The following is a 26,664-nucleotide window of genomic DNA, read 5'->3' as shown; positions in this document are numbered from 1 at the left end:
CTGGGGCTCATCCAACCGGCGCCAGGGTAGTGGTTACCGACTCCAAAAGAGCTTACGGCGGCTACAGGAAATGGTGATCTCCTCAGAGGCAGCCGCGATATTACCGAAGAAAAGGGCACCGGAGCGAGCCGTAGAGCTCGTATGGGTGCCTGTCCACACAGCGGCAGCCGGCAACGTCATAGCCGATTAGCATGCCCGAGCAATGACCCTCCGGCAGGGCAGGCGCCGACACCACCAACCCGGTGCTCTCGTACAAAGAGATTACCTCCGAGTATAGGGAGGATCGGCGCACCTTCCCCGGGCCGCACCGCACCATTAGCAAGGAACAACAAACAATCATCAGGCGCATTCAGGCGGGTTCGCTTACCAACCCTGCCCTGATGAATAAATTCTACCCAGAACCGAAGAGGACATTGTCCATTTTGCAAAAATTACACAGGCACCCTCGCACACATCCTGATGGAGCGCACGTCACTCAAATCCCCTATACCCCGCATCCCCCCTCCGTCCCCCCTACCCCACCCCATGAGCGATGGGAGACCTTACGGTCTAGCCCCGCCCTGTCGATCCAGTTTGCGCTGACGGATAGGGGCCAGGAGCTGCTGGCCGTATATGGGTCCCGAAACCAGGGAACCACCCCATCCGTCGTCTGAGAAGACGCCATCAGTTTGAGCTCAATAAATGTTTTCTCTATCTCTCTCTTCGTTAGTTCAGAGAGGTATGTGCCATTGCGTTTGAACTCTTTCTGCACTGCCGCTAGGATCGGCCCAAATTTTGCCCGACGTATCACGGACTTACGGCCGGCCTGAACAGCTCCGCTGTTAAAAGTAGCAGAAAGAGTATACACAACGACAATTCATCACTACACTAAAATCATTCCGGCACACACCAAGTGTCGTCTGCTTGTGTTAAAACGTTCCTCGCGTTCACGCGAGCTGCGCGTTCAGTGCTGGTCTCGAGCTTTCTTTTCGCGAGCACCATGAATCGACCTTGTTGCCTTGTGGGCTACAAATTTAGCGATCATAAACCTGTCAAACTGTCCACCGTGTCCCTCTGCAAGGCAACACGTGAGCGGTGTGGTTGCAGCCGTAAATTTACGCCGGATGATTACTACTACACTAGAGCGATTTAGCTTGTCCCGTGTTCGGGTAAACGCAAGCGCAAGCGGACTGGGCCTGCGCGTTTTACCGGATGAGCGGAACCGCAAATGTCAACGGCTAGCACGGTGCAGCCACCTGGTGGCACAGAGCTCAACCAAACAACGCACAGCTAATACAGCATTAACCGAGTGTATTCTACTTTGCTGCTGGTGTAATTTTCGACAGAGCGTATCATGAACACATTGCCGGTTTAAATGTTTAAATGTTTTACCATTGGTTACAGCAATTCTACCTCTGTGTTTGGCTGGTTAAGCTCTGTGGCACCCGGTGGTTGCACCGTATAGACCACTCACCTTTAGGCTAATCCCCTTCATCCCAGCGGTAGTAGGAGGAGGTTTAGTTTACGCCTCCGCCTATCCGTCAAAACGCCCAGCTCGCAACGGTTGTCGAAATACCGGACACACTTGGTGCTGCGACAGAACACTGACAACGTACGCTGCTTGGATATCTCTCACAGGGATCGACAGCCAGGCCATCGGGAGGTTCGAAAGGCTTCGTGCACTGGCTCTAAGACAACCGGAAGTAGAAGACACGATATCACATCATGACGCAGAGTCAGGGAAGCCGGAGCTTAGCCACGATTACTCGGCGAACGAGTTGAGGAGAAAACGCACGGCTAGTAAGGAGGATAACTCGTAATCGTCTATATAGCTCTCTTAATAAGAGACACTTCACTTAAATTGTAGCGCAATTTTTTTACTAACTTTATGCCCTTTGCGTCTACAAATTTTGTCCAAACCATTACACCGCCCCTTTCCGAGTTAGCTCTGTAATGAGGTCCCAGAAGAGGGCTGTCTACCAGATGCCTGGACCAGCTGTTTTATGCAACTGCACTTTTTGAAATGGCGGATAATGTGGCTCACTTACGGCATAGACTTCTTCAATTTGCAAGCGCTCAGGTTACCCGTTTTAGCAGTCATAGTTTTATGGGGAAATGAAGCTACACGAGCATTCTGCTATAAACAATCTGAATCCGTCGTCATGCTAACAGATAAAACGGCAAACTTGCAGGATATCATTAGGATGCGGAAGCTCTACAAGCCAGTTTAACATTATTTTTACAGAGTATGCTTCCGAATGAAGATGCCGTCATCTACGTTGACACAGACGTGGTATTTCTCCACCCGGTCGAAGACTTCTGGAGAAAATTCTACGCCATGAATGAGTGGCAGATGGCCGGCATGGCTCCGGAGACAGAGGACTTTAAAAAAAACTACTACTTGATAAAGGGACTCCACCCTTTCGTGCAGCCATTTGGTAAGAGCAGTTGTTACAGCCTCATAAACTTCAACACTTAATATGTTAACATAGTTAGTGTTGTAGTTTGGTTAATTTGGGGCACTTGTACCGAAGTGCAATTGAGGGCATCGCTAAAGGCGAACAGTGTAGTCGGCTGGCACCCTACTATTATCGCTACCGTCACGTGGGAACAAAGCCATGCTATCCGGAGCTCGCATGCACACTGACGCTAATTTTTAAGTTTACACTGCTGTTATTCCAGCAACAAAATAATAAAAAACGGTTGGAATTCGTGAAAAGCACGACTTTATAAAAGCACACCTTCAAGGCAGTCGTTCTTTGCACTATATAATAGAAGTAATATGTGGCAACATTTGCGTATCATGTAATGTTAGATCAACGTCTTGTACCCGCTTTTATGCATAAGACGGATGTTGAAGCTCACTCATAACCTCTCACTCATTGTTTCTATAAATGATAAGACGGCAACCGGAGATCGACAGGTGACCTTCGTCCCGCTGCGGGCACGATGATGATTAGCACGATGATGATGGCTGTAAGAGGGGGGGGGGGGGGTGTGGGCTGATGATGATGCTGTTATAGTGGTGGGTCGGATAGAAAATGAAAACACGGGAACATTGAACAATACTACCCTAAAATTGTATTATGCGCTTTTACAACAACGTCTTCACAAAAACTTAGCAGTGAAGCACGATGTTTTTAGCATACTGCAGGCTCCGATGGCCCTTGCAGGAGTGGTTACAAAGGTAAAACAACAATCTCGAACAAACATTATTGGTTGTAACATTTCTTCTTTCTGGGTTTCACGTACCGAAACCAGTTCTGATTATGAGGCACGCATAAATTTGACTACAAAAAATTCCACAGTATTATAACACACAGGACTGTTAGGTAAATTGTTCCAATAAGAGATTGCGGAGGGAAACAGTGAATACTTATGTGTAATAACGTGGCTTGGAGGTTGGCGATTACCTTACTGTATTTAGCTCTTGATTAGTGTAAAAACGGATCAAGTAAGTAACGTGACCGTGGAATACCGAAGTGGCAATGCTACAAAAGGGAAATGAATTTAAGGTTTCAAACTATTATTCGTTGTGCAAGTAGTTCTACATTTGCTATCGATAATAGTTCAGAGACACTGGGTCGCCTTGAATAATCAGAATATATGAATCTGACTGCCAGTTTTTCTATTCGCTCTACTTTATCAATTAGGTGTTTTTGATAAGGGCTCCAGATTAAATCAGCAATTGACGCGAAGTAAGCTGCCCTGCCCACTACAGGCACCGATCGTCAGAAGTCCGCACCGATCCGCAGGAACAAATGGATGGTCGTCGCAACGGACTACCTAACGCGGTATGCGCAGAAACCAAAGCTGTGCCCCGCGGAACCGCTACAGAAGTCGCGATGTTCTTTGTCCATGAAATCTTGCTACGTCACGGGCCCCTTCCGTCTTAATAACCGATCGAGGAACTGCGTTTACTTAATGCAGGAGATCGTCACGCTGACCCACACCAATCATCGGAAAACCACGGCCTATCACCCACAAACTAATGGACTAACCGAGCGCCTCAACAGAACTATGGCCGATATGATCTCGATGTACGTTGATGTAGAGCACAATTCCTAGGACCAAATTCTACCATACGTGACATTGGCATACAATACGGCTGTGCAGGAAACCACCCGATTCACACCATTTGAACTGGTTTATGAGCGCTGCGTAACAACACCTTTAGACGCCATGCTCCCGGTAGACAACGGAACAACAAGAAGTGACAATGCTGGCGACATCGTCCAGAAAGCCGAAGAAGCTCCACAGCTTGCTCGCAACCGCATCCGCAACCAGCAGAGTGTCGACGCCCGCCGTTACAACAGTGGCCGAAGGAACATTCAGTACGAACCCGGCGACTACATTTGGGTGTGGACACCCGTCCGTCACCAGGGGCTGTCGGAAAAATTACTGCGCAGATACTTTGGCCCGTACAAGATCGTCAGGCGACTCAGCGACGTGAACTACAAGGTCGTCCCTCAGAGTACTAATATTGTCACCCAGCTAGTATAGCTAGAATAGTTGGCCAGCAGATAGGCAAAAAAACACGTCAGCCTTTAATAATAGCTGGACCTCGGAGAGCGCGCGCGCAACCACGAACTTCGTCGTTCTCGCCTCAAGGGGCCAGTGTCACCACGTGCCAACTTATTTCGCGTCATTGCTCCCCTCTCAAAAGCGACCGACCCGGTCGCTTCAAGGGCATGGGGCGAGCAATATGGGCAAGAGTGCCAACATGGAAAGAAAAAAAAAAACAAAACATACAGGCATGTACACAATGCTGAAGCGCTTGTGAGGGGATGCTTATCCCTCGCGTGCGTAGTACGGCTTCATCCGTACTACGTGGATGACTTCAGCACGGGGACGGCGTCGGTTCGAACTAGCATCAGAGCTTTGAGGCACCACCTCATAGTTCACATCACTGAGGCGGCGTACAACTTCGTAGGGGCCGAAATAGCGGCGCAACAATTTCTCCGAAAGCCCACGGTGTCGGATAGGTGTCCACACCCACACGCGGTCGCCTGGTGAGTACTGGACGTTCCGTCGGGTCCGGTTGTAACGGCAGGCGTCGGTATTCTGCTGGGTGCGGATGCGATTCCGAGCAAGCTGGCGAGCTTCCTCTGCTTTCTCGACGAACTCTTCAGTGGTGTCATTCCTTGTGGTTCCGTGGTCTACCGGGAGCTGGCGTCTAAGGTGGTTGTAACGCGACGTCCGTAAACGAGCTCGAATGGTGTAAACTCGGTGGTCTCCTGCACAGCGGTATTGTAAGCAAACGTCACGTATGGCAAATTGCATCCCATGTCTGTGTTCCCATCAATGTACATGGATAGCATGTCGGCCAATGTTCTGTTCAGGCGCTCTGTTAAGCCGTTAGTCTGGGGATGATAGGCTGTGGTCCTTCGGTGGTCACAGTATGCGTCAGCGTGACGACTTGTTGCATCAACTCCGCTGTAACGCTGCACCGCGATCAGTAATGAGCACAGCGGGTGCACCGTGACGAAGCACGATGTTGTGGACGAAGAAGCTGGCGACTTCAGCAGCAGTTCCCCGCGGCACAGCTTTGTCTCCGCATAGCGAGTTAAATAATCGGTTGCCACGATTATCCACTTGTTTTGCAAGGAAGAGGTGGGGAACGGACCAAGAAGGTCCATTCGACTTGCTGGAACGGCGCCGGAGGCGGATCCAAAGGCTGAAGGAGGCTGCAGGCTTGACGGGTGGGACTTTACGCCTCTGACAGTCACGGCACGTTCGCACATAGCGCTGAACCGACGAAAATAGGTGTGGCCAATAGTATCTCTGCCGTAATGCGCGCTAATGTCCTCGCGAAGCCTAAGTGGCCGGCACAGGGATCGTCGTGACATGCCTGTAAAACTTCCTCGCGCAGCGCCGTCGGGACGACGAGAAGGAACGTTTCTTGGCTGTTCTCAAAATTTTTCTTGTACAGCACATCGTTCCGCAGGCAGTACGATGTCAATCCTCGTGAAAGTGGGCGTGGGACAACAACGTCAGCTCCCTCGAGATATCGGATGACTGGAAGCAGTTCAGAGTCTGCACGTTGGTAGTCAGCCATGCGCACCACGTCGACGACACCAAGAAACGGCAATCTAGCTCCAAGTCGGAGGATGTCAAGGGAATAGGAGAACGTGACAGCAGTCAGCGTCGCTATGCTTACGGCCCGATCTGTAGACAACAGTCATGTCGTATTCCTGGAGGCGGAGGCTCCAACGAGCGAGGCGACCTGATGGGTCTCGTAGATTGGCAAGCCAGCAGAGCGAATGGTGATCACTGATCGCTCGAAATGGCCGGCCGTATAAGTAAGGTCGGAACTTGCTGATGGCCCACACGACTGCTAAACATTCTTTTTCGGTGGTTGAATAATTAGCTTCTGCTTTTGTGAGGCTACGGCTCGCGTACGCAATTACACGTTCTGCGCCGTCTTGCCATTGAACCAGAATAGCCCGAGTCCTACGTTGCTTGCGTCTGTGTGACTTTCAGTTGCCGCGGTGTCATCAAAATGCGCCAGCACTGGAGCGGATTTGAAGGCGTTTGCGCAATTCGGTGAAGGCCTGCTCTTGGTCTTCCGTCCATTGCAAAGGGCACATCTTGTCGCGTCAGTCTCGTGAGAGGTCCTGCAATCCTCGAGAAGCCTTCAACGAAACGGCGGTAGTAAGCGCAGAGGCCCAGGAACCGCTGAACAGCCTTCTTGTCGTTAGGGTGAGGAAGCTCTGCAACGCAGCGAGCTTTTCTGGGTCTGGTCGTACTCCTTGGGAGCTGACCACGTGGCCTAAAAACTTGAGTTCCCGGAAACCAAAGTAACATTTTCAGGCTTGATGGTGAGGTTGCCTTGTGTATTGCGGTAAGGACACTTCGTAGTCGAGTGAGATGTTCATCGAACGTGCTGGAAAACACAACAACGTCGTCTAGGTACACTAGACACGTCTGCCACTTTAATCCGACGAGTACAGTGTCCATCATTCGTTGAAACGTAGCAGGAGCCGAACAGAGACCGAAAGGCAGGACTTTAAATTCGTATAGCCCGTCGGGAGTCACGAAGGCGGTTTTTTCACGGTCACGCTCGTCCACTTCGATTTGCCAGTACCCTGACTTTAGGTCTAACGAAGTAAAGAACTCAGCATGACGCAGACGGTCCCAAGCGTCATCGATCCGTGGCAGGGGTAAACGTCGCGTTTGGTGACTCGGTTAAGCCGTCTGTAGTCAACGCAGAAGCGGAGCATGTTGTCTTTCTTTTTACTAGTACGACAGGCGACGCCCACGGACTTGTCGACGGCTGGATGACGTCATCATTGAGCATTTCTTCAACTTGACGCTTAATCGCCTCCCGCTCCATAGGTGACACGCGGTATGGGTGCTGACGAACAGGCCGCGCCGACTCCTCTGTAACTATCCGGTGTTGCGTAATGGAGGTGCGCTGGACTTTAGATTCTGTGGAAAAACAGTCAGAGAATTCTGTCACTAGGCCCAGTAGCTGATCCTTCTGTGCATCTGCTAAGTCAGCATTAATGTGGACGCGGGTACTCAGGCTGGCGTGAGTTGTTGCATCCGGTGAAGTCACTTGTAACGTGCCGACGTCGGAGAAGTCAGCAATGTCGTTCAGAAAGGCCACAGCTGTACCTTGAGGGACGTGCTGATACTCATGGCTGAAGTTTGTCAACAAAACTTGCGAGCACTTATTTTGTATTCGAACAAGGCCCCGGGCGATGCAGATGTGTCTTTCGAGCAACAGCGGGATATGTGCCTCGGCAATACCCTCATAGTCGTCGAATGCGTCGCAGGTTACGAGGGTCAATACGCTGCTCCTTGGCGGCACCGTGATGTTCTCGTCGACAATCCTCAAGGCGTTGACATACGTGTCGTCAGTGCTGCTCCCTGCTAAGGCCTGCGCCGTTGAAAACGTTACCAGGGACTTCTGTAAGTTTATCACGGCTCCATTAGCCTGCAGAAAGTCCATTCCCAGAATTAGGTCCCTCGAACAGCTTGGGAGGATAACGAAATCTCCGAGGTACGTAAACCCACGAATGCTCACTCGCGCTGTGCATCTTCCTACCGGGGTTAGCAGATGGCCGCCTGCAGTGCGAATCTGCGACCCAGTCCACTCGGTAGAAACTTTCTTCAGCTTGCAGGCAAGGTCCATGCTCATAACTGAGGTGTCCGCTCCAGTGTCGATTACGCTGTTATTTCTTCGTCGTCTACGGTGACGGGAATGTTCGACGTTATTACCTCTCGTAGGGTGTTTGACTGCGTCTGTACGTCTGCGTCGTTCTGTTTTGGTCGTTGTCGTCGGAGTGGAGGATCTTGCGCACAGTCGACGTCAGCGGCCTCACCTCCGGAGGTCGCTGAACTCAGTTTTCCCGAGCCGCCGGGCTAGGCGAGCGGCGTCTGAGAGCGCCGCGAGAGAAGGCTTGGCTTGGTGATGGTGACCTGTAACGAGCAGGAGACGACGAACGGGGCTCGTGCCATCGTTGATCACCATTGCGACGATTCGCGACGAAACTCTCTATTTCCGGCGGCCGCTCACCAGGTCGTGGACGAGGTGCATTTGGGGGCGAATCCTCGTAGCCCCACATGACGATAAGGACACATTCTGTAGATGTGCCCGCTTCGCCACAATGAAAACAAGGGGCTTGTAGTCTGCGGTGCGCCAGACGTCGCTCTCCCTAGTTCTTGCTTCGGCGATGTGCGGTGTGCTGCGAGGCCTGAAGCTAACGTCCAATTGTTGAGCGGGGTGTACCATGCTATACGCACTTGAGGGTGGCGGACGGCGTACTGCTTCTGCGTAACTCATTTCAGGACGCCGTCTCTGCTGTGGTTCCTCGTACTGTTCAGGAACATGGACGCCTGTCGGACCTCGGCGCGCACCATTTCCGCAATCGAAAGTTGTCCCACAGAGGCAGCGGTCGTCTGCATCTTCTGCAGTTCCTCCTTGATGACAGCCCTGATGAGTTCGCGCAAGGCGCCGACGTCGTTGCCGAGGGTAACGGCAGAGAGCTCCCTTGAAATCACGGCGTCGCGGTTGTATTGCCTGGCCCGTTGTTGAAGGGCCTTTCCATGGTGGTGGCTTCGTCGTGGAACTCTGCCACTGTCGTCGGCGGATTTCGAATGAGGCCAGCAAAGATTCCTCTTTGACGCCGGCGCATTAGGTGGCGCACCTTCTTTGCTTCCGTCATAGAGGGGTCCGCACGTCTGAAGAGCCGATTCATGTCTTCTACGTACGCCGTCACTCGCTCATTCGGGCCTTGGATTCTCGATTCCATTGCTAACTCCGCCCTCTCCTTCCTGTCCGCCCTGGCGAAGGCACTGAGGAACTGCCGACGAAATTCTTCCCATGACGTCAGTGTCGCCTCGTGGTTCTCAACCATATTTTAGCGGAATCTTCAAGAGCGAAGTACACGTATCGAAGCTTACGCTCGTGGATCCAGTCGTTGACGTTGGCGACCCGGTCAAAATGGTCAAGCCAGTCGTCGGCGTCCTCTGAAGCACTCCCGTGGAAATGATTCGGCGTCCGGATCTGATTGACGACCACGTGCGATGCGGCAGTAGCGGCAGGAGGTGGTTGGTTCGTCATTCTACTTCGTTCGGGTAGCAGACCGTGCTGTGGCTGGAGTCCCTGGAGACGTCGGCTGGTACGTACGTGCACAGGGGTAAGCTCGGCCGAACTACTCGCCGGGCTTTGGTCTGGGGTACGCTCCGGAGATCTTAACATCGACCGTACCCCGCACCTCCACCAGAAATGTCCCCAGCTAGTATAGCTAGAATAGTTGGCCAGCAGCAGATAGGCAAAAAAACAGGTCAGCCTTTAATAATAGCTGGACCTCGGAGAGCGCGCGCGCAACCACGAACTTCGTCGTTCTCGCCTCAAGGGGCCAGTGTCACCACGTGCCAACTTATTCGCGTCAATATGAGCTCTAGCCGACGACGGGCACGAGCCGAGATTGTCCACGTAGTACGGATGAAGCCGTACTACGCCCGCGAAGAAGTGCCCCTCTGATCCACTCTCTCCCATGCCCTCTGTCACCCTTTACCCTACCCGACCGGCGACCGGGACGGTCACTTTTCACGTGGGGAGTAATGACGCGAAGTAAGCTGCCCACTACAGGCACGGATCATCAGAAGTCAGCTGCCCACTACAGGCACAAGGTCGCCAGAGAGAAGACGACGAAGGGCGCAGGTGTGCGCGCGGTCTCTTGAGTGTCGGCCATCATTAAAGAAGGCTGTTCTCTTTCGGCGAGCTCCGATTAAATTATCTTCGTGACAATATTCTAATGATGGTCTAATAAGTTCCAGATAAGTGATCGTCTAATTTCACATGTGGCGGAGTATTGCGCAGCTTCCTTCTTGAGAAGGACAGTTTGCCTTCGGTGGTCTGACATGTGTAGGAGATGTGAGGTTCCCAGTTAAGGTTCGATGTGATATTAAGGCCCGGGTATTTAACCTGATTGCGTTTGCCGAGTGCGGTGTTTGGCGAGTATCAACGAAATGAATTACATTTAATTGTTAGTAAATGTGACGCATTTTGTTTTTGACGCATTAAGTCTCATGCTCCACGTATCGCACCATGACGGATGGATTGAAGTGATTGTTTAGTTCGATTTGGTGTCCTATTTTACCTGCAACTGTGTATACTACACTATCATCGGCAAAAATCCACATTTGGACCATTCCATGAACATTGAACTGAATATAATTAACATACATAATAAATAAGAGAGGAGCAGAACGAGCCTTGCGGAACCCTCGACGTAATGTCAAGTTTCTGCGAAACACGTTGATCTATGGCCACACTTTGTTTCCGATTTAACGGAAAGCTGCAAATCCATGAAAATGTTTTGCTGTCAATACCAAAGGCGTTTTGTAATTAAATCTTGAGGCGGGACAACGTCCAATGCCTTGCAAGAATGTAAGAATATTGCGTTTATTTTGGTCTCCATCGTTTATTGCATTAGCTATGTCGTCCGTTAACTCAGCGAGCTGGGTTACGGTGGAAAGACCCGATCTAAACCCGTGTTCTCGGCTGTAAAGCAGTCCATTACTTTTTAAATGTGTATTATTGCCTTTAAAATTATGTGTTCTATTAGTTTGCCACAAGCACTTGTTAACAACACAGGGCGATGGTTATTTAATTCTAATTTCGAACCTGATTTCGGAATTGGAATGATCTCAGCATTGCGCCAATCTTTGGTAGCGTTGCTGTTTCAAGGGAGGTGATAAATATTTTGTGCAGGTATTTGTATACCCATTTGGCGTAATGATTTAAAACGAATAATTATAGTTATTGAGGCCAGGGTATTTCTTCAAATCCATTTTTCTAAAAGAGAAATGATCCCTTCTTCATTTATTGCTAATTCTGGTATGGACACTCTCAGCGGATACGGGTTCTAGTTAGGCGTTACAGGCATGTTTCGTGAAGACAGATTGGCAAAAACTGTTAAGCTCCTTCGCAATGCCTCCGGTTCGGAAATAATGAAATCTGAAGTTTTATTTGTGAAATGGCTTCGCGTTTATCAGCCAAGTATCGCCAGCATTTCTGAGGGCTTTGCGCCGTGATCAAAGGTAGAGTAATGTTATGGAAACACGACTTCGCTTTTGCGATTTTATGGTGCAAAGTAATAATAAGGTTATGGGTGTCGCCGTTCGTTCCTTTATTCCGCTGGCATTTTATCTTTCTTTTCGTCTGTATTATTTCTCGAGTTACCTATGCGTATTCTCTGTTGATACGTTTTTTTTTTCTTCGCGGAATAAAATTAGCTTCGCAAAAGGAAACGATGTCTTCAACACATGACACAGTTCGTTCGCGTCTGTCATTTCATTGAAATCCGGCAAGTTTGACTCTGGGGAGCTGAACATGGCAGGATCGTCAGCGCGCGCATAATCTTTTACATGTGTGGGCAGTTGTTATTTGTGTTGCCGAGTCGGGGCAGGATAAGATGATCGCCTTGTGATCGGAAATACCGTTTTCTATGGACACGGTATTCCTCAATGTCTTTCATTTTACATCTGTAGTTGCGATTTCTGTACATCTGCAGTAACAATGTGACACTTCACCTGCGTCGGCTATATGCGGGATGCTCCGGTAACCTGCTACTTTGCTGTGCCACTTATTTCTCAAGGTCGCCCATCAGCGTGGTGGCATGACGCCGACCATGTGACGCCGACGCAGTGATGAGGATGGAATGACGAAATTATGACGCCGATAAGCGACAAAGGCAGTATGATGACGACGGCATGACGACAATAAGATGACGACGTTTGAATGGTGACGACGGTGTAACAATGACAGCGGGACGACATGAGGTCAATGAGATGACGACACTGGCATGACGACAGGGATGACAAAGCTTGAGCGACGGCGATGGAACGACTACGACGGTATCACGACGGTGGTGGTACCACAAAAAAGATCGTGTCCTCTATACGCCACGAGCGCCGCCTCGCTTTTTCTTTCTCCTCCTTCTTTCTACGGTGCGGCGCACTTTGATTTGTGGTATTTCGGGTTCTCTAGTGGATGACTTGGAAGTCACGCGTTATCATAGTCGGTGACGTTGTAGGCAGTGCATATTGTGTACGGTCATTTGGGCGTGTGATTTTGACTCAGGCTTGAAGCGAAGCTCGCTCGATAGGAAGTGCACGCGAAATTATGTTTGCAATTTAAATTTTTTTACTGCGAAGCATTTCTTTGCTTAGTCGCAGCCAAGGTCAAACGCGAGGCCGTCCAAGGGGACAGGGTTTGTCGCCGATGCGCACGCACCCCCACTCGCCCGCTCACTGGCTGCTATTGGTTCGGTCGCTCCTTGCTTCACAAGCATGCGCAGCTAGAGTAACTGGAAAAATTTTAGAGTATCGCATTTGTTTTCCGCGCGCCGCCGCCTGCCGCGGCCACCGGTGATTGGGGTGCTCGCGTCACGTGACCTTTTGCCGCCATATCCCTTCCAAGCCCTTTCAGTTGGCACGTCGAACCCGTAGCGTACGCACCGCGCACGGAGAGCCCTTGGTCGTTTCGTTCAACGCTTGCGTTGCGCTTGCGAACACAGGCGTCATAAATAACCCATCATCATGCCTGGTTGCTTTGCCTTCGGGTGTAGCAACCGAACGGAGTCCGGAAGGCATGGGAAGGCATTTTTATGTATTCCGTGCGGGAAGGACGACGGTGAACGACGTTCTGAGTGGCTCCACAGAATTGGCCGCAAAAACTTCGCGCCCTCGAAGAACACCCGCTTGTGCGAGGTAGTTTCTTGAATAACTAGTTTGCTGGACAGTTATTGCTTTCAAGCGACTGTACTTGCGTGTGACCGCTAAACTTTACCGGTCCGGTTCACGCTCATCGCTCTGCGTGCGGCTATTGAACACTATGTAGCTAGCACACGTGGTTTTGAGTGAGCTGTTCTGTTCACGTGGCTCGCTTTGTTTCACGCTATTGAAAATCGCCCAGTACCTATCTTCAAGTAAGCTCTTCGGTTCGCGCGGCCCGCTTTGCTTTGCGCTAGTTTCCAGTAAACTGTTCGGTTCGCACGGCTCGCTTTGTTTCGCGCTATTGAAAATCGCCCAGTACCTATCTCTCAAGTAAGCTCTTCGGTTCGCGCGGGTCCGCTCTGCTTCGCGCTTTGTTTCCTTTAAACTGTTCGGTTTCGTGCTATGGAAAATCGCCCAGTACCTATCTTTCAAGTAAGCCCTCCGGTTCGCGCGGCCCGCTCTGCTTTGCGCTATTGTTTCCAGTAAACTGTTCGGTTCGCGCGGCTCGCTTTGTTTCGCTCTATTCAATATCGCCCAGTACCTATGTTTCAAGTAAGCTCCTCTACTTAGTGCTGTTGAAAACATCGTTATACGAACTTTCTAGCAAGCTCTCCACTGTTTCGTTCAGTTTGCGCCCCGCGTTTGAAGAAAACGTACCTACATGTCAAGTAAGCTGCAGTGCTTGATTCGCGCGGCTCGTTGGAAACAACAAACATACATTTCAAGTGAGCGTGTTGTGCTCAGAGGGGGAGCGAAGTTGTTAAAGCATTTAGTGGATTAATGAGTGTTTATCCATTAGATAACTTCAGGGCAGGTACGACAATATCTGCCAAATATTCGTAGCGGAAATACGGCTTAGATTGCACATAAAATACTGATTTCCTTTTTACGCGACGTTAGCGTGTGTACGTTTTCTAATAAAAAAACCGCTGCGTTGTAGTGCGCTGAGCGATAGCCTTGCCACAGTGAGAAACGGTCAATGGAAGGCGATAAACAATGCTCGTGTCAGTACAGTCGTCTGCGCTATTGGGCGATTGGCTTAGCTGCACACTTAGGATTTATTCACATTTATTTATTTATTTATTTATTTCATTCACATGAATTTATTTTATTTCACATCTTATTTATTTATTATTCACATTTATTTTATTCACATCTTGTAGCCCTCTTACTCAAACCCGTCAATAGCTACAGAGTAAAAGGAGATGGTTCCCATGAATAACGTGTTTTAAACAAGCACCTGGTCTATACAGAAAATGTTGCTTCAAAATGTCTTCTATAGATTTCCTGACAGTTTTTTGCGACTACTTACACTTTAGATATTTTAAGCACTGTCACAGGGTGGGTTTATTAACATTCCTATTTTTCTTTGTTTTCTCCATGGACAAACTATAGGACCATTTCATCCCTGATGATCTTGAGAAACCAAGAGTCGATGGTAAAAATAAGTTGAAGTGGAAGGCAATACCAAGCATTTTTGCACATTGGCCGCAGAAAAATCTTTGAAAGTCACCATTTCCTAGACTCCAATACTCGCTGCAAGCAAGCACAGTCTCGCACTCAGACTGCCGCCAGCCAACAACTGATATCCTGGGAGATGCAGTTGAGGCACCTCAACCAACAGGGAGCCAAGGAGCACCAGAGGTCCCAGAAGACACTCCAGGTACCCAGGGAACACCTAGCTGACTTCCTAAGAGGGACTGAAAGTTCTGCTGTGATTGGAAATCCAGCAATGGAATGCACTACAGCAGGTACTGTGTGTATTATGCGGTTACGCAAATTCACAGTAGATTTGAAAACATAAATTCTAGTGTGAAATCCTCTGGATTGCATTTATTGAATTGTGATCAGTAATAAGCATTGCCGAATGTAAATGCGATCAATTAAAGGGAACACTCTTGTATGTGGCCTTCACTTTGCTGACACTCTTGCTACAAGTGGTGAATAAAGCTATCGCTTGTTTACCTACAGCATGATCAAAACAGACAGGACAGTAAGTAAAGGATTAGACGAGCACTGTGGCGAACTCTTACGGCATTGTCGCTGTATTGTTCATGCCTGAGAAAATTGTCCAGTCTTTGCCAGGCTGTGCAATCACGCGCAGAGGCCTCAAATTCAGTATTGCACAGGGCTTGCAAGAACAGACATAGGTAAAGCGTAGTGCCGTGTGGTGACCATGTTTGCAAAATTTTGCTGTCATGTGAATCATGTTACATTGGCTAGATGGGTCGATCTATCAGTAAGAGATAGCATGAACGCTTTTCTAGATTGAAGAATGCAGTTCAAGCATTGAATTTGTATTGATGCCTGGCCTCGCCCAGAAAGCCACTCAAGCTCTTTTACAGCATCTGAAAGTGACAGAGTTTGACTGCCAAACTTAGATACATTGCATCTGGCTTAGTGCATGTCAAAGTGCCATCAAGACTCGTGTATTCTTTCACTTCCCTATTCCCTTCCCCACATGTAGGGTAGCAAACTGGACAAAGTCTCGTTAACCTCCCTGCCTTTCCTTCTGTCTCTCTCTGTTTGAAACCGGCCATGTATGCTTATTCTTTATTCTGTGTGCATTTTTTGAAGGAACAAAGACGAGAAATTTGTCTCTGCCTCACAGTGAAGGCATATTGATTTGAAAAAGTGGTGACAAGTGCATAACCGAGGCATCAGTAGCGCTACACAGAAAAGAAATACACTAGCAATAAGCTTGCAGCGTGAGTAAAAATGCATTGTGTGTAAACATTGAGTGATGGCAAGCAAACGTCTTATCAAGCAGGTTGCCACCAGCCGGCAGCTGATTACCTGGTATGTTCAGGTGACCAAGGAACAGGGAGCCAAGGAGCACCTGAGGGCCCAGAGGAAACTCACGGTATCCAGGGAGCATCTGAGAGCCTAGGAGGGGCTGACAGCTCTTCTGCGACTGGAAACTCACCAACGGAATGCTCTACAGCAGATACAGGTACCGTGTAGTTAAGCACTAATTCGCAGCATATTTGCAAACATCAATTGTAGAGTGAAATCCTCTGAACTGTATTGTATTGAACCGTGACCAAGCAAAGTGATAATGAGTATTGCCTGATGTAAAGTGCAGTACACTGTTAAAGTGAACACTCGTATGTGCTGTCTTCATTTTACTGCCATTTTAGCTACAGGTGGCAGTTAAATCTCTCACATGTTTACCAATGTTCAGTAGTGCTCAGTGCTTGCAAGAACAGACACATGTAGAGATTAGTGCCGTGCGGTGACCATGTTTGCGAAATTTCGCTGTCCATGCGAATTGTGCACTTCGGCTAGACTGGTTGATGATCAACTCGAAATTGCGGGAAACATTTTCTCTAGGTTGAAGAACCAATTTGGATTTACATTGCTCATGTACACCTGTTTTTTGTTTACATCGGCTTTGGAGGAACAAAACGATAAAGCCCACATCATAGATGAGGCATACCAGATAGAAAAACGTTCTTGTTTGCAGTGCGATTAATATATGGTCTGTCTGTAGACTGTTACTTTCGACATGGGGAGTGAAAACCAGGCCATATGAAAGGTTGTGCAATATCATAGCCACAAGGTATGGGCACCCACAACCACATGCCCCACCCCTGTAAAGGAGATCGCAGCCTGCACATCCTCGCGGATAAACCCCACCTTCTGAAAAACTTGCGTGGTCATCTGGTGAGACAGCATAAGATAGTTCTAGATGAGGCAACGGTGGTGAACAATAAGTTGCCACCAATGATGTATGGCATTCTGGAAGCAATTGCATTCCTTGTAGTTGCTGAAACTAGCCCCTGTATTCTGTTTTTTGTTTATTGTTCACAATTCTCATACTTCAGTCTCTGCAAATCAACAGCCTGTTACATCCACTGCACGCCTCTGCCAGCAACCTCCTCTTGCTCTTGTCTTGCAACAGCTGACTCCATGTTATCCTGCAAATTCCTAATTTCATCAAACCACCTATCTCTACCGTCCTAAAACTGCGCTTCCCTTTTCTTGCCACCATTTTAGTTATACTAATAGGCGAACCATTATCTATTCTACGCATTATGACTTTCTTCTTAATCTCAGTATTATTTGTATAAATCTTTGTCACTGACTGTACACGACGATTTTCATGTTCGGTGCCCGTAGAACACCTTGTTGAGTGACCAACGTGTTCAAGCATGTAATTGGTCACTGCTGAAACAGCTGGTGTACTCTTGAATATGTGCCAAAGTGACTTTGTGTAGATAGGGTAAAGATTGCCATCCATTTTGTTAAGCTACATCACCACCTTCGAGAAAAAAATACAATTTTTGTCACAAGGCTGCCGTTACATTTTGTCTTGTAAAGTCTATGTAGTTGGAACCTTTCAGCTGATTACATTATTAAAACTATAAAAAATATTTTTTATTCTATTTAAAATTTCTTGAAATATGAGTGTTGCGCCAACCGTCACAACTTTGAAATGGTAGGCACGAAACAAATGCCACTTGGCAGGAACCTAATGGGGTTAGTAAGTGCAACACACCACCATGATAGCCATATTTGGAGCAAAAGTGCATGATCAAAAGGCTGAAAAATGTAACTTGTAGCACATTGTTTTCCGAAACAATTGCCATAGTATGAAAAGTCGCCACTCATTTGGTTATTCTGCTTCATTGCACAGCCTAATGTACACAGAAACAGCATGTAAAACTTCATGCAAAAAATATTTATTACAGAAAAGTTATCACTGCTTGTGTAACTATAAAATAATAAAAACGATTTGAGAAAAATGGGTTCGAACGTAAGCATATGTCTAGGTGTTAAAATCCCTCTAGTGAAAGTGTTTACTTATTTGAAAACACAAGTGTCCCAGAATACTTCTAAAAGATTTTATAATAACTACTAAACGAATTAACATTGCATAATATTCAAAGGGAACAATATATTTGATGGAATTACTCATGTTTTGAAATAAATTAAGTTTGAGATGCGAGCAGGAGGGGTTGGAAAAACACTCATTACTTTTCGACAGCTTAAGGTGGAAACTTAATTTTGTTTGCTAAATATTCTAGAATAACCAGAGAGCTTATAATAGTAGCTTCGAACCAATATTTTTCATAAATGGTCGTTTTGAAGGTCGTGATATACCTTAAGGGCTGTTGTCACTAGTTAAAAGTTCGAGTCTCTAAATGTTACCTCTATTATTTTCTTTCAGCCTTTGCTGCACAATGCCTAGTTTTTTCCTCAAGCTTCTTTGTTCCAAGTTTATGCCCCATAAGTTATTACTGTACGATAGTGTCCTTTTTTAAGAAACAATGGTAAGCTGCCAGCCATGCATCAGGAGTGGCCGCCAAATGCAATTTCTGTTATTTAGATTGTCTTCTCATGATGCAGTCCCCTCTGACCTATTGGCCTTAATATTCTGAACAGGTTCAAGAGGCTGACAATGACGAACTCATTCATTCACCAGGCTAATGAGTATCACTTTATTTTTGCTGGTTGGAGTGGTAAATCACCAATAGCTTGCAGATATATGATAGTAAATATTAGCAGCGAGAGAGTTTCCTCACCTTACTTTGGAACTGTAAATTCCAAATTAGGATTCAATGTTTGCGTGCCGTTTCTCTTGAGATGTCTTGCCATCACAGGGTCACATCGTGTACCAACATAGCTACATAAAAGATAAAGTGTGACCATGAAATGCTGTATATTTTCTTTCAGGTCAGCCTAGAGTATGTACAGCAGCTGTGCAAAATCGATGAAAGCACAGCCTCAAGCTTGCCCCGCGTTTAAAGCTTAAGCATAAAAACCCAGTCATTATGACAAAATGAACGTTAAGCACAGCTTGTGCTTTGTTCAATCACAGTGTTCCAGCTGCTCTAAGGCTTCTGGTAGAGGAGAAGAAGATAGAAGACAAAGCCTTGACAACTGCTTGGTTTTTGGACAAAGTGTTTAGGTGGTTTTCCCTGATGACGTCAAAGACACCGACTCTGGCACTGAGTGATTTATGCCCTCAGAAGGCAAGGAGACGGAGGCATTTTTGGAGATTTTATTGAAATGTTCAGGAAGCTTCAATTTTTGACCAAAGCAGGGCCTAATGAATCATGGAAACCTGTGCAGACTGGCATGATCATAAACTACGGCACTAAGTCTTCGCAAACTGTATGTTAGATCCAATGGCTTAAAAGTTCCTGCTGCTAAGTTCGCTTCTCCCAGGATGCCCTGGAAAATCTTTTCAGTGCTATACGAGTAAAATCGCCTGTCCCTAGAGCCAGATAATTAGGACTTATAGTGCTTGCACAGTTCTTTAAACCACGCAAGCATGGAAGCTATAATACTGATGACTCTGTTCATTTGACGGATTTTCTGTTCTCGAGACCTTACTTAAGCGCAGAACTATAGCCCGTGCAGATGCCCATTATGACAGAGAATCTTGTACCAGAGGAGCAGAGAATCACTGGAGTACTTGACCAGAGAATCACTGAAGTACGTGGCAGGGTACATTGCTCAAAGTGTCAGGAAGAAGCATGGACTCTGTGACCATTGCAATACCACATTGGTCGAAACTGACACCACTCGGGCTGGCTTGCTTTTGCAGTTCAAAAACTATGTAGCCAACAATCGTCCTTGTGCACACCATGAGTGGTGTGTCCTTGTACACACACACTCATGTCCCTTTTAGAATGTGCAGAAACCTGCTACGAAAAAATGAAACTTCACTTGTAGCAGGAAAACTTCCGCTAAACACGTTGGTGATATGATTGCAGCAATTGAGCCTGCATTTTCAGCACTTCCTACGTGCCATGACGTTGCCAGTAAGGTTGTGCAGCAGTTTCTGTTGTGCAGACTACGCTTTAGCTTCGTAAAAATAATGAAGAAATGCAGAAGAAAGCACCACAACGACCAAAGTGCGCATCGAAAAGTGTGGGTATGCGTGCGGCTGTCAGTAATGTAAAATAAGATGACTAAGAAGGACACTAAAAAGAAACTATTTTTAGAAAGAGTTAATTAGCCGTATACCTTAACAAATGCCACTTGCCACGAGAAGTGGCTTGGTAAGCCAGCAAAAATGCCTTGCAGTTACCCATGTTCGCTCGCTGTGTCATCGCGGCTTTTGACGGCATCTACTAGGTCCTAGTTAACAGTTCATTTGTAAAGATGGACTACGTTGTGTTCTAAACGAGCCAAGCTCTGAACTTGGGAAGCTTAAATGACATTTACTGTCATAACAAACCAATTTAAGATAATCCTTCGAAATCCGTTACGCCACAATGATGTTTCGGTGTAGAAACAAAAAGACGGAACTTAAACCTCCATTTTCCTCTTTAATAATCAACCTATTACCAATCAGTCACCAAAGAGTTTGGGCAGATTACTTTATTAGTAAAGTTCAGTTAGCGTTTCTCTTTAGTGTCCCTGTAGGTCTTTCTGCTATTGCAAAAAGTTTATTTTTAGAGGATTTATATAATTGCTTGCTCTTGAGAACCTCTGGTCATAACGAATACTGTGGTATCAGTGTAGTTTATCAGCTAGAGCTTACTGTGAAATAAATGTGAATGTAGCTTAAGTTTTCAGAAGCGAAGTGCGAACTCGGTAGTGGACTTTCCTTTCCTAGAGTAGAATGTGACAAAATTTTAAGTGGAATATAGTTTCGTGTATTAACTATGATGCTGCTTACCCAGAGCAATGTACATCTCATTCCTAGCAAGTGAAAAAGGCAGTATCACCATATTTTGCTGATTTATTGAGCTTTTATTACTATTTTAATATTGTTTATTACTGCCTATTTATTTAATTTCTGTGTCAGTCGTTAAACGGTAAACAGGACGCTTGTTACAAATTACAGTTGTGTGCAATTGACTATCTCTTATTCTGTCATAGCTTAAATTTCTATTGAATAGTATGTCTATTTGTACTAGTCATAGTACTTTCCTGGCAATTTTATTTTTGACTGTTGAAATACATATAACCTGGAGGGTGTGCTAACTCTTTAATCCCTGCAAATGACATGGCAGAGTTTGAACTGCATAAATTCATTTTCATAACACGTTTGCAGTTATTGTGCAAGTCCATAATTATTACAGCTCACTCTGTCATATTTTTAAATCCCACTTATAGACTAAGTTACATGTATTTGTCCTAGTCACAGTCTCCTGCAAGTTCATTTCTGTTTTGTACAAGTAATAACCAGGAGGTGTACCTCCAAGTTATTAAGTGCCTGCTTGTGACATGGCAGAGTGCAAAATGTATAAGGTTTTAACATGTCAAGTGTTTGTTATTGTGCGTGTCCATGATCACTATATCTTGCTCTTTGTGATATTTTAAAATCTCATTTTCAGACATTAGTATTTGACCTGCTACAGTAGCTTTTCCTAGCAATTTATTTCAGTACTGTATAATAAGTAATAACCTGTAGGGTGTACCTCCAGGTTATTCAGTACCTACTTGTTATATGGCAGAGTGCAAAATCTATAAAGGTTTCTTTTCACATGTCCAATGTTAGTGTGCATGATCACTGAAACATGGGTGACATTCATGGTACAAAATCTTAATGGGGTGTTCTTTAATTAGTGTATAGGTGTGTCAATAGAGCTTCTAGACTCCCATTGTGCCAGTGTTTCTCAAAAGCATAACTCTGCAGTTCATGCAAGAAAAGGGTAACAAAAGATGGAGACTTGCATAACAATGGATAAATAATGGAAGCCTCAACCCAGAGCAAACATTTCGACAAGAGCACGTGTCTTTGTCGGGACCTTGACGAAGGCCAAGTCCCTTTGCAGAAACATTGACTCTAGGATGAGGCTTCCTTTGTTTGTCCACAATTAACTCTGCAGTTGTAATGTTAAACACAGCCGTCGGGCTAGATGTTTCACTGTCGAATGCCTGCTGTTGTGTGAAAACTTGGTGTTAATAAAGACTGTTTCTTCAGTGGCGTATATTACTGTTGTGAAATAAATATGTTGCTTGCCTCCACATCTTACTTTGTGACTGCATGCTGTTCTGAAAATGCGAATTTTGCTGACAGCATGAAGCGATTCAGGGACAAATGGTATGGTGCCCCTTATACAGGGAGGCTGCAAAAGTAATTTATTGCAAACCTGCTACAGCATGATTATGTCAACAGGTACAGCACCTCTATAATAAACAGCCTCGTACATCTTTCTATGCCGTGAGTGCTGTGATAAGAGCATCATTTAAAAAATAGAAGTGCTCAATGTTACAATTCCGTTTCAGAAACCTAGTTTTTACCGTGTCTTCGCAACTTTTTTTTCGAAAATTTAATGATCCGATTCACATAAAGGGTATACAATAAAAAAGCATGATCGAAAATAAAATTAGGAAACCGCACCACTGTTTAGTACTGGCAATGTCAACACAATGCTCCAGAACACAGTAACAGATTGGAAATAAGTGCACTAAAGGTTGACATTATCAAAGGTACAAAAAAACATTCGTACACATTCTTTATAGCCGTATGCGGATACCTGCTTGAGTTTCGCGTGAATTAAAAGCTGTTAACCAGTCGTTTAGAATGTTACCTTCAGAGAGATTATTTGACAAATCGATGAGAACATTACAAGCACGCATTCGCAACACGCCAATAGCCGCAAGACGCGAAGTTTGCTTGCAGCGGCCACTGTGTTTTCACTGGTACGTGACAGGCAACTTTATGAATCTACAATAAAATTACTGCTTACACTTCGCTCCGATTATACAGATAAACCAGCGCAGCAGTAAGCTGTTTACATTTGCTTGCTTTTGTACTTCGAAAGGACGCGAACGAGCACTACGAAGGCAGCCTGAACACCCACAGCACATGCCATCGGCTGTCAAGCTGTTTTTAGCGCAAACACAACCTAAAGACCCAGTTTTCATCTAAAAGAAGTTTCAAGCGAATTCACTGGGCGCATAGAAGTATATGTTTTCAGCAGCTCTGCACATAGCACTTGACGCAAGACGAAGTCCATAAAGCGACACGTGAGCATCGGTTCGCGAGCATCGGAACCATCCCCGCACATTTTATACACTCTAAAAACAGTTGCACCCTTTGGGGTGCATTTTTGTCACACAAGAATAATCGTCATCTCTCTTGCTTGCGTTTCCTATCTTGAAAACTCTGCACTTGCTACTTTCCTGTCGAGAACGCTGTGTCACGCTGATAACGCTCTTGTCGTTCGTGACCGAGAAGTGCCGGGCGCACAGCGTTAAAGAAAGGAAAGTCACGCAAGTCAGATGACGATTATTGTTCTTTGGCAAAAATATGCCCAAAGGGTGCAACTGTTTTTATACGTTCCGTCGCTTACCGCGCTGTACGGTCATTACCGTCGATATCTCGGTGTCACATGTGACATTCACTTGGAAGAAAAACAGAAATATATACCAGTTTCGCGAAACAGAACGCGAAATCTAGGGGGAAATCCGTCAGTTAACTCAACGCTACTCAATGCACGCTAGCTGGTACCGCTACAGCGCGTCGGCGGTCTGGAAGGGATATGGCCGCCGACACCCAATGTTGGCGGCGTGCCGCGTACCCTTGCGGTACTCTGAATATTTTTCCAGTGAGTCTATGCGCATAAAGCCCCTATATTTGTAAAAGTAGCGCCATCCACTTCCCTCCTCCTCCGTTCCACTATCGCGCTCGAGGCGCGATATCGACAGTGGCGCCGCCTGCGTCGGGTCTGCCGTGGCAGACGACAGCTAACGCGCTACCAGAGGAAATCCGAGGAAAACTTCGATCGCGCCCTGCGGAGACGTTTTTGAGGCGCGATTTTGCTTCGTCAGTCAGTAACTGGTCTTAATAATGCCGTTTTGGAAGTAGCAATGCGACGATGCGAGACGGCGCAAATATCAAGTGTGCAACAAGCGTTTGCGCACGCCGGATGGTAAACAAAAAAAGCCTTTTGCCCTCGCCTTGTCGGTTGCGGCAACTTAAGGCGCAGCAGCATGCCATTACAACGAAGTTCTTGTCCCTAACACGTTTGATCCGTTTGTGCGTACAGCACTTTCGTCACGAAGCTCGAGAATGGCAGTCGGAGCACGCTGGAAAGAAAAAAAATATACAAAAGTGCGACGCGAACTTCCACGTGACACGGATTGGCCAATGGGGGAGCGGAGGAGGCTGGGGCGACAGGAGGCGACTAAGAGAGGGCGAGGAGGAAAGCGCCGGGGTGAGCGCGGTGGCGGCAAGATCTAAGAATGGCGCTACTTTTATAATATAGGGGCTTTATATGCGCAGCGTTTCCCGCGCGCCCTCTCGCACACCGCTACCTGCTTGGCGTCTCTTCTCTTCGCTCTACTCAGCGGTACGGGTGTGCGCGCTACACAACAGAAAAAAACAAAAAAAATGGCGCTAATGCAGTGGTAAACTCAGCGGTAATGCAGTTCCACTGAACCTGGGAAAGCTGGGCAAGTTCGGAGCAGCTATTGGCTGATGGTTTCCTTTGTGGTTTATCTTGTTTTATCCTGTGTTTATCTCGTGGCGACGCTGTCGACTGGCGGGCAGCTTGTGACGCTGGCGAGCAACGGCGTTTGGGCCTTCACGATGTTGGGATTAGCTTGCCTGCGCTGGCGAGCAACTTCAGCTTCTCGGGCGCGCACCGCTTGATGAGCCCTTCATCGGCGCTGTCGCTTCAAAGCGCGAGCGCCCACTGTCGCTTCAAGCGCGCTTGCTGCTCGGCGTCCATGGCGGCAAACAGTGCTCCTGAGCGCGCGAACGGCTTTTCTAGGCGCGCCTTTCGTCTCCTGCCAGATGTCGCGCCGCTGATTGGACACTGGAGTGGCGACGCGGTGAGCGGAATCCTTCCACTTGTGGGGTGATGGTGCCCTTTCTTGCGCTGCGCCGGCATCAGCCGGGCGTGTTGGAAGCGATTTTAACCAAATTTCTGATAATTAATTCGAATAATTCGATTAATTCCTGTATTTTATGTTATTCTAAATCTATTTCGTTTAATTCTGCCTGGTTTTGCGCTGGTATTGGCATGTTTGGCCCTGTATTGCGCTTGTGTTTACTGAACGTGACGACACGACACATTAGACGCCGACACCTCGGGCCCCTAATGTGCTCCGCACTTAACAGCATGACAACTATATGAAGACGATAGTGTGACGACAACAGAATCGGGGCTAAATTGACCCCCTGGAGTAGTTTAAAGTGCAACCTTGGTCTAAATACGCTTGCGTTCTTCTGCATTCTCGCCCCCATCTAAATGCGGTGGCCGCGGCCGCGATTGAACCCGCGAAGTGGAGCTCATCAGAGCAACGGGATAGGTACTAAGCTGACGTGGTGGGTTGCATTTACATGTGGAAGTTACAATCTGGTAACTGTGAGAAGGCCGATTATTAATGTATCTGGCGGTTGTTTTACAGGTATCCTTGTAAATGGCAAAATTACAAGAAGAGCTATAAAGGTTACAATTGCCTAACTTAGGCAACAAAAAGACATATCGCGGCTCTATATATAAACTGCACTTAACAAAAGATCTATACCGGACTAATTGATGTATATTGTACTACGCTTTGAGATACAACAATAAAATTGTGAGAAGGTCATCGGCAATACCAAGGGTCACTTTACCGAATTGCGATTTCCCTTTTTTTTGGGGGGGGGGGGGGGGGGTTACGAATTGTAAACTTCGTGCTTCCATTCGCTTTTGACCTACCGATTTCAGACAACTTTTGTAAAAACCAGTTCGAAATCAAAGTTCTCTTCGTTAGAGGCACTAGAATTAGGTTTTCTCTCAAATGTAACAAACTGCATCGAAATGAGTCCGACCGTCGTCTCAGGAAAGCATTCCTGCGTTTTACGTGCATTTGAATAGGGAAAGTAGGAAGCACGATGACCATGTGCAATGCGTCTATGTGTATCATTTTCTTACGACAAGGTTCCTCATATTCCTCTTTCTTTCCTGTTCAATGGTGCAGCGTTAAATGCTGGGTTGCTGATGATGAACCTAACACGCATGCGTGCCTTCGGAATCGAGCGCCGTCTGCTGGAGCTCAAGCGGGAGTTCGAGGGCCGCATTCCGTTTGCGGACCAGGACTTGCTGAACATCCTGTTCACTCGATACCCGCAAGGGATATTCACCTTCACGTGCCGCTGGAACTTCCGCGGAGAGCACTGCCAAGGCGACGCCCTGTGCACTGACGGCCCAGTGGCAGTGGTGCATGCGTCGCGCAAGATGATTTCGGAAAAACTCGAGCCGGCATTTGTCACGCTCCACCAGGCCATGCAGAAGGTAAGTACATCGTCAATGATGAGCCCCGACACACTTGGATTTTCCATATTGGTCTCGGGATTCACCATATCCACAGGGCGTTCCAAAATGGAATGTCTGGGTACTTGGGTGCTGTTGGTGGTGGTAGTGGTGGTGCTGGTTCTCAAAACGCGACTCCCTGCACCGAAAGCTTAACAAGAGGTCATTTGGTTACCCCTCTCTTGACTAACACACATTGGGTAATCCAATATGCGCGTCTTGCTTCAAAATAAAAGTCTTA

At 47.0% G+C, this 26,664-nt stretch overlaps 2 protein-coding genes across 8 annotated transcripts in view; both read left to right on the top strand.

The window, feature by feature from the left end:
- LOC119458271 (glucoside xylosyltransferase 1) overlaps nt 1-26,664 on the top strand; it is a 364,373-nt gene that overhangs the window by 30,297 nt on the left and 307,412 nt on the right. For 2 of the 7 annotated variants that reach the window (XM_049670973.1, XM_049670972.1), the window contains exon 4: nt 2,225-2,417. The exons of 4 other annotated variants lie outside the window; for them this stretch is intronic. In XM_049670973.1, coding sequence (XP_049526930.1) covers nt 2,225-2,417 — 193 coding nt within the window. Of the gene's footprint in view, nt 1-2,224; nt 2,418-26,091; nt 26,406-26,664 lie in introns of all 7 variants that reach the window. One more of the 7 variants, XM_049670970.1, reaches the window with a different exon arrangement.
- Nucleotides 1-26,664, top strand: part of LOC119459014 (glucoside xylosyltransferase 1-like) — a 276,245-nt gene that overhangs the window by 201,144 nt on the left and 48,437 nt on the right. The window lies entirely within an intron of this gene.

This window comes from Dermacentor silvarum, chromosome 7 (assembly GCF_013339745.2).
Source record: "Dermacentor silvarum isolate Dsil-2018 chromosome 7, BIME_Dsil_1.4, whole genome shotgun sequence".
NCBI lineage: Eukaryota > Metazoa > Arthropoda > Arachnida > Ixodida > Ixodidae > Dermacentor > Dermacentor silvarum.
The sequence above is the reverse complement of the archived record's forward strand: the minus strand, read 5'-3'. Positions and strand labels throughout refer to the sequence as shown.